Source organism: Malania oleifera, chromosome 1 (assembly GCF_029873635.1).
Source record: "Malania oleifera isolate guangnan ecotype guangnan chromosome 1, ASM2987363v1, whole genome shotgun sequence".
NCBI lineage: Eukaryota > Viridiplantae > Streptophyta > Magnoliopsida > Santalales > Ximeniaceae > Malania > Malania oleifera.
In genome coordinates this window covers 125,288,671-125,300,251 of record NC_080417.1, presented here as the reverse complement: position 1 = coordinate 125,300,251, position 11,581 = coordinate 125,288,671, and the positions used below count along the sequence as shown (strand labels likewise).

The 11,581-nt window shown below is 36.4% G+C and overlaps 1 protein-coding gene across 2 annotated transcripts; it reads right to left on the bottom strand.

Annotated features, from left to right (window-relative positions):
* Nucleotides 1-380: 380 nt before the first annotated feature.
* LOC131166749 (pleiotropic drug resistance protein 2-like) lies at nucleotides 381-11,013 on the bottom strand. 2 transcript variants are annotated; one of them, XM_058125322.1, is made up of 20 exons: nucleotides 10,030-11,013; nucleotides 9,787-9,907; nucleotides 9,072-9,160; nucleotides 8,710-8,794; nucleotides 8,290-8,580; nucleotides 8,116-8,206; nucleotides 7,109-8,009; nucleotides 6,832-6,992; nucleotides 6,541-6,644; nucleotides 6,206-6,371; nucleotides 6,018-6,110; nucleotides 4,719-4,840; nucleotides 4,112-4,444; nucleotides 3,695-3,985; nucleotides 3,345-3,428; nucleotides 3,017-3,150; nucleotides 2,704-2,931; nucleotides 2,419-2,590; nucleotides 1,952-2,206; nucleotides 381-1,013 (listed from the first exon to the last, which is right to left on the bottom strand). In XM_058125322.1, the coding sequence occupies exons 1-20, from the start codon at nucleotides 10,383-10,385 to the stop codon at nucleotides 744-746; spliced, it is 4,347 nt and encodes a 1,448-aa protein (XP_057981305.1). In that variant the 5' UTR covers nucleotides 10,386-11,013; the 3' UTR covers nucleotides 381-743. The 2 variants fall into 2 exon arrangements, with proteins under 2 accessions (XP_057981305.1, XP_057981312.1); XM_058125329.1 differs by having other exon boundaries at nucleotides 4,719-4,825.
* Between the last annotated feature and the right edge of the window lie 568 nt (nucleotides 11,014-11,581).

Sequence of the window (11,581 nt, the reverse complement as noted above, 5' to 3'; positions counted from 1 at the left end):
TGACTTGAGTATTGGAGAAATAAATGAGAAACTCATTTGTTACATGTGGCTAGGGCAACACTTATTTTTTAGAAATAAAAAAAATAATTTATAATAAAATATTTTAATAATTTATGAAAAAAATATCATTTCTCGAAAATAAATAATGATGTGAAACTCTTGATAAATTCATAACAGATAGTAAACGAAGTAACGATTTTAAATTTTATTATGTAAATTCGTACTCTTTTTTATTTCATGTTGGATGAAATAGCATGAATAACTATTGTGACGAAATATCTACTCTTAAATTTTTCATTATAGATCTTATTTTTAGAAATAGTTATTTCGCTAGCCAAACCCAACATAACGAATCCAATTACACAATTAGAGAAATGATGTAATGAAAAATGAATTCCCTTATTTTTTTTTTTTTTTCTTTTCTTTTCCCGTAAAATAAAGTTTTTAATCCAAAATGGAACTATACCAAAGGCAATAGTATCAATTCGGCTATGATGAGGTGTTGTTTGCTTTACCCTATTGAGGGTCAAGTGTTTACAAACTTTTGGCCAAGACATCCCGGGCGTGGGGGCATAACATTAAGCAACATAGTGGTCTGTAACATGAAACAAATTAATGCAACTATAGACAATGGAAAACGAGTAATAGAGAAAATTGGACGATTCTCAAACTGATGAAACCAGAAATGCAGGGGAAAATCTGCTAAGTAATACATTCCTGTTGCTGTTGGGAGCTAAAGCTGGTTATCTCTTTTGGTAGTTGAGGAACTTGATGCCATAGGCAAAGACAAAGAAGAAGAGGAGAACCCAACCAGCATGAACTACAGCAACTACTGGAAGGAAGTCATAATGAAAACCAAAGGTTTCTTCGAGGAAGACTTTCAATGGCATGCTTCCTGCTCCGGGTATTTCCAGATTGGTGCTTTTGTCGCCAACCTGGGAGGTTATGAGGCCATAAAGTGTCCAAGCCACCGGAGAAGCCCAGTAGTACCACCTCCACCAAATGGGGATTTGCTGCGACAGTTTCAATAAAATGTACTGTTGAGTTTTACATGGAATGAGGCATTCAAGGAAGCTTTATGGAGAAACAAATATATGTTTACGTAATGTTTAGGTAACTTCTATACGATCCTGAAGTCAACAAATATTACAGAAAATCAGCTGTAAGCTTTATGGAGAAATAGAAACCAGAAAATGTGACCCAAAACCATGGTCTTAAATTTCCACAAAAGTGTCGAAATTTCCAGTTTCCGTCACCCTCGAAATCGAAATGGCTATCTATTTCTATCTTGCATAATTTCTGTCGTCTTGCATAATTTCTGTTGAAATCTCATAAATTTATCAAAATCTCGAAATTTTAGGCGAAGCTTGTCGAAAGTTTAACCGTACAATGAAATTTCCTCGAAATTCAAATGAGTGATTTAAGAGTGAAGTGAAATTTCTCTCTTACTTTATTTTATTTATTTTTATTGAAAAAAAATTATATGAAAAAATAAACTTAAAGTAACATTTTATTTAATCATTCATGTCTAAATTATCATTATTTGTATAAAAAATAATATTTAAATGATTTATGGATTTTATTTGTATTAACTGAATATGTTTAATGTGCATTATTTTACAAATATGTTTGATACACATACTATATTACAACATTTCCACCTCATATACAACATGTATGTATTTAACTTGTAATATAATAGTCAAAAAACTTACATTTGTTAACCATTTCTAAAGATTCACAAAAAATTTCATGTTTTGCTACTGATTTCTGTTATTTTTTCTAATCAAAATCGAAATTTCCGTACTTTTGGACCTTTAAATTTTGAGTCAAAATTGAAATTTAAGACCTTGCCCAAAACCATACTGCAGTTAACACTAGAAAACAGCTTTACCAATAAAGAATTGCAACTACCACGCACCAAACGGGCTCTTAAGATATCCCTACTTACCGGTCTAGGAATGAGAAAACCGGAGAACAAATTCCAGAAGCTTAGGAAGAAGGACATGGCAATGGCTGCAATCTGGTGTCCTGGAGTAAGGGCAACAACCATCATCCCATACAATGTGAAATAGATGAAGCACATCAATATGTAGTAATAGAACCACAAGAATTTGGCTGCCTTCCATTCAAACCCAATCATGGAGTAGAGGAGAAGAGTGTAAACAAGAGTTTGAACTGCTACATATATTGCTTCTACAGACACCTGCACAGCAACATATATATATATCATAAACAGGAGCTTACCCAAGCACAAAATTGGTCAAAAGGGTTCAAAAATCCCCATTAGACTAAGACATATTGCATTTAAATTTATCCTAAAGATTTTGTAGAAGAAGTTATATGACAAAAGATCTCGACTACAGGCTGGTTTTATGCAGTATCAAACCTAGAGGGCGCTCTCTAAAGTTACGTTACCTGAGCAAATGCGTAAGGCAGTGCGGAATACATCCCAGCTGCCCTTTCACGATAGAAAACAGTTCTCTCAATGGAAACAATAGGTTGCACTGCAGAAGCATTGGTGGCTCCAAGAAAAAGCACAGCAGAATACAAAGCTCCCAGGAGGTTCATCAAATCTTGTTGTTTGTCTCTGTTAACAGAATAGTTTCAGATTGACTTTGATTGCAATTATCCAATTTTAAACCCGCGGAAAGGATAACTTAAAGTCAATTTCTGATGTAAATAAATAAATTAAAGACTTACGTCTTCTGTCCCTTGTTCCAGAAGATGACCCCAAACAAAATACCAATAGCTATAGTCATGAAAAAGCGGATGGCGTTGTACTGTGGGTTCCTCCAGTAGGACCAATGTTGCTTCCAAAAACAAGCACTGCATTGAGCGCTAAAAGGCTGAGAATATTTGGTCGGAAAGTAGAGGTCCTTCGAACCTGGTGCAGCACTACTAAGCTCTCTAATGAGTTCTTGATTCCTCCTGAGTTGCAACAACAAGATATAAGGACAGTTGAGGCATTGAGAAACGGTTATCATAAAAAAATTACATGCCACATTTAACTTACTGAAAAAGGGATGAGTTGACAAATATTTCAGCAAAATCCACATCCAGTTCAGCCTCAACTGAAGGGGTACTAATCTCAAGCATCCACGTAGCAGGATTATAACCATCCTTGATCTTAGGAACCCCTGGGACAGTCTGCAATAGGTCATCGATATCAGTCCACACTGTAGTTCCAATCATGTACTTGTAAAGCTATGCTTCTAGAGAGTCCAAGTCAAGGCTTAAAAAAGCGTGAGATCCGAAACAAAGAAAATATGCATCTGTATTTAACCTCTTTTCCTTTTTCTCAATGGATAATTGAATTAATGAACCAGGGGAGGGGATCTCACTTCAAAATATTCCACAAGCTTGTGCGAGTTGCAGCCAAGAGGTCCAGCATAAATTACTTGCCCCCCTCTTTTCATCAACAATAGCTGCAGCAGACATGTCACTGATTTGAAAAAACATCATAAATGCACAGCAGAACATAATACTAATTACTTTTCATGAATACAATGATTACTTTTTAAACACCACACAGTAAAAGCGAGCAACAAACTAGAGCCCAGGACCTCCTGGTAAACAGCTCCAATACCATGTTAGATTACAACTTTACCTAAAAGCATATGCTGTTAGGTTGTGGGCCAACAATGTATATTGAACTTCTAGCAGAAAATAAATATAGTAAATGGATTTGCACCTCATCAAATGCTTCAAAAATGTCTATGCTCGGTTGGTGAATTGTGCAGACGACAGTTCTCCCTGTATTAACTGTATTTCTCACAGCACGCATAACAATGGCTGCGGCTCTAGCATCAAGCCCAGATGTCGGTTCATCCATGAAGATGATAGAAGGGTTTGCAACCAACTCTACAGCTATTGTCAGCCTTTTCCTCTGTTCTGTTGAAAGACCATCTACTCCAGGACGTCCAACCAATGCGTCCCTCAGTGGTTTGAGCTCAACCAACTCCATAACTTCTTCAACAAACATCTATTTCGGGAAAAAATAGAAATAAGATTCACTCAATCAGAGAAGTTCAACATAAGAGGTCCTGAAAGATGAACTTTCATGGTGGTTCAGATCGATATGATTCCCAAAGGGGGGCAGGCAACATACCTTTCGTGTTTCTTTCTTTACATCATATGAAAGACGAAGCCAGGCTGAGAACAGGAGAGATTCATAAACAGTAACATGTGGTGAATGAATGTCATTCTGCTCACAGTATCCACTAACACGAGCAAATGTTGCTTGGTTCTTTGGGTAACCAGAAATGCAGATACTTCCTTCAGTGTACCCGCCAGTCTTCCTTCCTGCCAATACATCCATCAGGGTAGTCTTTCCAGCACCACTAACACCCACTAGGGCCATCAGTATCCCTGGTCTGAAAGCACCGCTAACATCCCTTAGCAATTGGAGACGATCTTGCTCAACTCCTTGACTCTTCATTTCCTGCTCAAAATATCAAAACTTCACCTCATTGCTCACATTTTATGAGAAAAATTTCTACAAGTAACTTGTGCTGATATTTTAAGATTCCTCAACCATCAGCATAAACTGAAATGAAGAATGGAAGTGCTTGATGCAACCTTCTACATGTTCATCATGTTGATAAAAAAGTCATGCCTCACTTATATCATGTTTCTTTAATTGAAAAATGAACACTCAAAAGACAACAAGACGTGTGAATATCAGAATAAGAAATTTTAAGAAACGAGTATCTTACAGCCGGCATATTCACATAGTAGTTAACATGGTTGAATGCTAGTGAAAGGGGTTGGAAGGGCAAAATCATTCCTCTTCTTGGTTCGTAATCTTCAACTTCAACAATTTCTGAAGAGTTTCTCACTGCCATATCAGTAACCAACCAACCATAAATGTTCAAAATGCTTGATAATAAAAAGACAAGTATAATCACTGCAATCGACTTCAAGTAGACAAGTATAATTTTTTTTCACATTTTTCCTCACAAAGTTGTGGGGATCAGATTATTTTGTTTATACATATATTATGTTGATTAATAACACCCTTTAATCTTTCTCCACTACCAATCATGCATGACTTGGATTTTTTTTAGCTGAATATTTAGCTTATGTTTGCTACTATCCTTTAAATGATCTGATGAGAAGCCAAAGGCTTAATGGAGCAAAGCTGAATTGAGTTTTCATAAGTACTAATAATTATCCCTAATTTATAATTTCATCCCAAAAATCAATCTAATGACAACCTATGGCCATCCCAACTCTATCATGCATTAAATAATGCTAGTTTTCTTGCTTTAAACATGTATTATAGCTTAATTTATAGTACATTATATTATGAGAAAACCAGAGGGCAATGGCAGCTTAACCCCTTCAGACATGCCACAGTTGTTGCAAAACAAAGTGATGGAGGATTGCTGGTGGATAATTCTAGGTGATCACATTTCATTTGAAGATTAGGGATTTTGTTTTAAATTAGTAAATCTAGATATTTCGGAAGTTCAGTTAATTTAGGGGTATTTTGTATATTCTAAGTACTTTGGAACTGTTTTGAAATAGCTTGTTTTAGTTGGGATTATTTTGTATTTTGTTTTAGTTGTATTGTTGGGTGTACAAGTGCTTAAATATATTGTATTCGAAGGTCGTCTGTAATCAATTTGAAGTCATATTTGTAGTTCAGATTCTCTCTCTCTCTCTCTCTCTCTCTCTCTCTCTCTCTCTCTCTCTCTCTCTCTCTCTCTCTCTGTTTGGTTCAGCAGTTCCTCATCTCGCCATTCCCCGCTTCTCTTCTTCTCTCCCTTAAGTCTGTCTCGCTTTCTGTTTCTGATATTCTATTACTGCCATTCCCCTCTTCTCTTCTTCCATTGTCTCTCTTTCTGTTTCTGATATTCTATTACTGTCCTGCATCACAAGGTATTGATGTTCTGCTACACAAAGTTTAACAGCTGTAGTACTCAAATCTCATCTAGACTGGCATTTGATTCAATTAAAAAACAACTAATGGAAACAGGAAATAAGTACCAAAGAGAGGCAAAGGTTCAAACCTTCAAGTGTCTCTTGTCTGCACCGACCAGAGGATGGCTGTTTCTTTTTACCATCATTCTCCTCAATAACTGCCCCTTTTGAATCACCCAAAGCTGAATTTAGTTTCCAAAGAAGAAAAAGGGCTCTCAGTGCTGGAATTTATTTCCAATTAGAAACCTTGATTAGTAAATGAAACAAGATAACTTACGGTTCAGGTACGTCAATGCAGCAATAAATAAAACATTGAAAAGAATAGAAAATCCCACTAGTGCTCCAATACAAATCCAAAACCAGTAGTCATCCACAAAGAAGCCTCTGGACTTCAGAAGAACTTTCCCAACTGTTGTTTCGTTAAATCTTGGATCTGTATTAGGCTGCATTTGGAAAAGGAAATGCAAACATGAAATTAGATGATTGCTGAGGTGCAGGAGCACTTTCAAGGCCCAATTGAAATTGCAACACTGCATGTAATGAATGAAAAATATTTAAAGTACTACAGAATACAGATTTCAAAATACTAATCAAACTATGTCATCAGCTTACTGCACTCCATCTTTTATCAAGAAATTCATTCATGACTATAGCATTCTGTCCATACATCATAGGAGAAATGTAGTAGCCCCATATCATCCATGGCTCAATATCATCTGTACACACAGAATAAAATGCATTATCATACTGATTTGATCATCCAAGAAATGTTACCAATCACAAGAATGAATTCAAAACTTTTTTTATCATATATAAGAATTTTTTCAATAAAACAATTATAAATTGGTACATGAACAGATTTGGTTAAATACAATAAAGCCCATAAAGAGACCAACTGCTTACTTTTAGAAACAATGAATCCTCCAAGTACAAACACCATTTGCAAGGTAAAGGTTCCAAGTGTATTTGCAACTACCTGTGTTCTTCCTACTGCAGCAATGAACCGAAAAAGTGAGAGAGCCATTTGATGAATACCGAAGAATGCCAAGAACTGTCGGAAAAACCTAAAAGAAACAAATCAAATGTCATTGAGGTAAAATCCATTTTTCTGTATTTAATCTGAAGTTATAAATTGGAAATACATAATACTCATAAAGCAACACTGCTGAACCACACTCACCTGCTAACAGCAGGAGCAAACCCTATGGTATAATAAGTAAAAATGATCCATATCCCCGATTCAATGAATGATAGAGGTATCCTGAGAGCCCAAATGGGTAAGCCAAAAGCCCATGCAGGATAGAACAAGAAATCTCTCTGCTTATAGAAGACTGGAAGCCTGAAAACAGTCATTGCTAGCTCTGCCATCCCATTAAACATCACATTGACGAGACTAAAGAACAGAGCTCCAAAATATTTTCCCCCATCTGCTAAATGGCCATGAGGCATTTCTGTCCTCAAAAACACAGTCATGGCAATTAATGCCATGATGGTAATCTGGGTGATCTTGAATATATATACAAAAGAGCTTCGCTTCATCAATAGCCATTCCCTTGAGAAGCATGCCCTGAAGAGTTCCTGGTTGGAGATACCATACTTCCGTTTCTCTAGTGCAGCAGGATGCATTCTGGATTTATCAAAAGGAGCCTGCAGCTCAGATGAAAGCTGCTGGCCCAAGCGGAAAGAATTGAAAGCCTGCACAAACTCAGAAACTGAGATATATCTGTAAGTCTCATTCCCCCTAAACCAGTATTGTTCTTGGTCCTTCTTCGAAGTTACTTCTTGCAAGAAGTCAGCAACTCCTTTCCTTTCAGGGCATTTAAAACCCATGTATTCAAAGAACTCAAGAGCACCCTCGCGTGCACCATGGTAAACAATTTGACCTTCCGAAAGAAGGATAATGTCATCAAATTGATCAAATGTCTCAGGTGCAGGCTGTAGAAGGGAAATGATCATGGTTACATCCATAATGTGAACCATTTGCCTCATGAATTTGACAATCTGAAAAGTTGTGGAACTGTCCAGCCCGTTTGATATTTCATCCATAAAAAGAGCCTTTGCTGGTCCAACCAACATCTCTCCTGCACAGATTTAAGTTTAAACCCAAAATTATCAGAATGCACGAAATAGGTTTAACTGCTCATGATCCAGCAAAAAGGAAATGAAATTTTTATCTCGAAAACGAACCAGTTGTCACACGTTTCTTTTGTCCACCAGATATTCCCCTTCGCATTTCATCACCAACCATAGTATCAGAACAAATATCCAATCCTAGTATCTGTTAAGTTAGGATGTAACCATATTTTAAAATTGGCTCTTTATGCAAGAAGACACATATACCAATTTTTAGACTTGACTCACCTTGAGAACATAATCAGTAACCAAACTGGTTTTTTGGCCTGCCAATGCTGTGGCCTTCATGAACGCATCTATCTCAGGATCTGGTTTGATTCCCGCTTCTTTCTCTCGCCTCGAGAGTTCTACTAGCCTATGATACCTTGTGCCAACCCCCAAACAGCGTCCTGAGAAATCCAATGTCTCTCTCACTGTCATTTGTCCATAATGAAGATCATGTTGACTGATATAGGCACAGGTCCTCTGAGGGACAAATTCACTCAATTCATGACCACAGTAGGTGATCTTCCCTGTTACCTGTTCACAGCACCGAGTTATCAGCAAGGAAAAGTATAAAAGAAAATCCACATACATCCGAATGCCAATGCAACTCACTACCCAGACAAACAAACAATTAAAGAACTGTAAGAGAAATGGAAAACACACCCTAAGATTCTTATCAAGCTTCCCCGCAAGTGCCAGAAGCAATGTTGTTTTACCTGAGGACGGAGGACCCAGAAGCAGGGTCATCCTGAAAATTACCAAAATATACAAATTACATTAAGGCAATGCTAGAAAACAAATTCGTCAAATGCTGTGTTTGAGAACATGAATTTTAGACCTTAAATTTGAATTTGACTGAATCTGAACAAAACTTAATACAACTTTTTATTAAATTTTATCTAAATGCACACAAACAATTCCAAAGCCTCACCCCACCCAAACATAGGGTAAGATAAACAATTGGCTGCAATGGAGAATGGTATCAATAAATGAGTGCAAATAACACAACTTCAAAAATTTATAACCTTGATGATTTCACTATCCCACTAACATCACGAAGTATGTGGATTTTTCGCTTCGTAGATGGGGCAAGTCCAACCAATCCAAGAACTCCCTATTGTACACCAACAAATTATTAGAGGTGCAGAATCAAGCTGCATCTTCCATGAAATTTCGTTAGTAAGAGAGAAACTTTGTCACAAATATTGGAGAAAACATTTACTGTTATTTCACAACTTAAATATAAATTTCAGAAGAAGGAAGAGCTCATTATTGTAACTAACTTTTTTTTCCAATAAATTTCATCACCTAAGCTATTTTCCAGCTAAAAGAACAAAGGAACAAGATAAAGATCAATAAATGTTTTTTGAATTTCAGGAAGCTGACAAACCTAAAGAAGATTTTTTATTATTATCCCATATGCCTATGGTGGTAACTTTATATACATGGACAACAGAGCTGTGTGAGACCTTACCATTAGTTAAAAAAATATTAAAAAAAAAAATTCAATCTTAGAATTTCCATGTCTTGAAACCACGGGGTACCCAAAATAGAACTGCAAATAGAAATGCAGGAAAGTGGACTTCTTACTTTCCTTATTTTTTCGATATTAACTATAACAAATTAATAAGACTTCAAACATGACCATGCCATAGGCAATTTTCTTTTCGTTTCCTCAATTTTCACAGCAACCAAAAAAGGGTGTAGGGAAATTCTCGCCTCCCCGGGGAGAGAGAGTACCTCGATTGTGTTCAAGGTAGAATTAAACAAAGTGGGAAGAGCTCTCCTCCCAACATGCACATCTCCATCCACTGATAAATGCTCATATCTCACTTCAATCCTTGGAGTCTCAATTCCAACCCTGCGTTTAAAAAATCAACATCAAAATCTCATAAACCCTATCAAATCGCAAATTAAAAAATAATTTGCAAAAATTTAAAATAATAATAAAATAATAAACCGATCAATATTAAATAAACTGACATATCAGTTCGGTCTCTTAAACTCCTGAGGAACTTTTCGTTGTCTTCTTCCACCACTTTAAGTATGCTGTCCATTAATACCTTCTTTTCGTGTATCCCAAGTTTTGCAACATCAACCTCATCATGAACCACCCTCCCATTATCAAGAACTTGTCTCAACATCCCTTTCCTCAGCCGATCGTACGTCGGCAGCCGCTCTATGGCCGCCCACCGGAGCTCCACCTCGTCTTCCTCTCGCCGCTCACTGCGGCTGAAAACGTCCGGCGACGCTGCCCAGGCCGCCCGGACGCTCGCCGACGCCCAGCTCCGGCTACTCGCGGACCTCGCCAGATCATCACCCACCAATGCCGCCGCCATTAGTTGTGAGTTACCCAAAAAGGGACAGACGAAAATAAAAAATCAAAAAAAGAAAAGAAAAAAGAAACCACTCTGTCCAGAGACTCTCCCCTTCAATTTCTCCTTCGGAATTATATAAACTGTTGCGGACGTGAAGATAACATATATACTTTTTTCAAATCTTAAAGAGACTATGTAAACACTGCGTGGCGTGAAAAATTTTTTAAATCGTTTTTTTTTTTGTTTACTCGTCCCGAGTCAACCGAGGTAGAAACTCCAATTTATGTTGACATCTACGTAATAATAATAGGCAAAATCTGCGGCGTGTCAAGCACAATCGCCGGCCGGCGACGTTTCGCCGGATATTTGAAAAAGGTTTGATCTTCAATCTTTTGGAGCCTCTGTTACTCTGCAGTGACTGAGTGAACGGACGGAACAATCTGAAGCGGAGTGCATAAGAGAAAGGCTGCAGACACAAAACTAAAGATGGGCTCTGCTGGGTTTCTATTATTGTAATGGGTGCAAAGAAGGGAAAATATATTGTAGAACACGTCTGGGTGGGTTTAGCCAAAATGCGGATTCAGGTCAAAAATGAAGCGTAGGAATTATGTCTCTGTCATAGCTGCAGAGAGATGAAAATGAAAGGGTTGTTGCTTGTTGGTTTTGATGTACCTTGGCCTTATAAGCAAATCTCGAGTTCTTTTTTAATATTTTCTTGTTGACATTCATTATTTTGAAAATATATATTTTAATGTTGAATTTAATACCGTTCGTGGGTTTAAATATGGTGATGCAGTCTATGCGTAGTATCACCTTTGCTTCATCCTTAATTTTATTATTATTATTATTATTATTATTATTATTATTTATAAACTATTACGTCATTGTACATGCAAGTTATACCAAATAATTCTATCTGTTATCTGTAAAGATTTTAATTTTTAAAATCTCTGGGACAATTGATAAGGTGAATATAATTCGATTAAAACTGAATTAATTGAATAAATTCGATTCATTCAGTTTGTTTAAAAATTTATTCAATTTTATTTGGTTTTCATTTTTGTTAAATTTCAATTTTCGATTTTTAGTTTGATTTTTAGGTTCGATTAATTCGGTTAACTGAATTAACTAAATATTATAAATTAATAATAAATAAGTATATATATATATCTTATATTAAAAAAGTTTACATATTATATATTTATACTAATTTTTTA

Coding starts and splice junctions, on each gene's coding strand:
- LOC131166749 (XM_058125322.1), bottom strand. CDS start 10,385: ATGGCGGCGGCATTGGTGGGTGATGATCTGGCGAGGTCCGCGAGTAGC. Junction 8,010..8,115: donor AAAGAAACGTGTGACAACTG/GTTCGTTTTCGA, acceptor AAATCTGTGCAG/GAGAGATGTTGGTTGGACCA. Junction 3,986..4,111: donor TAAAGAAAGAAACACGAAAG/GTATGTTGCCTG, acceptor TTCCCGAAATAG/ATGTTTGTTGAAGAAGTTAT.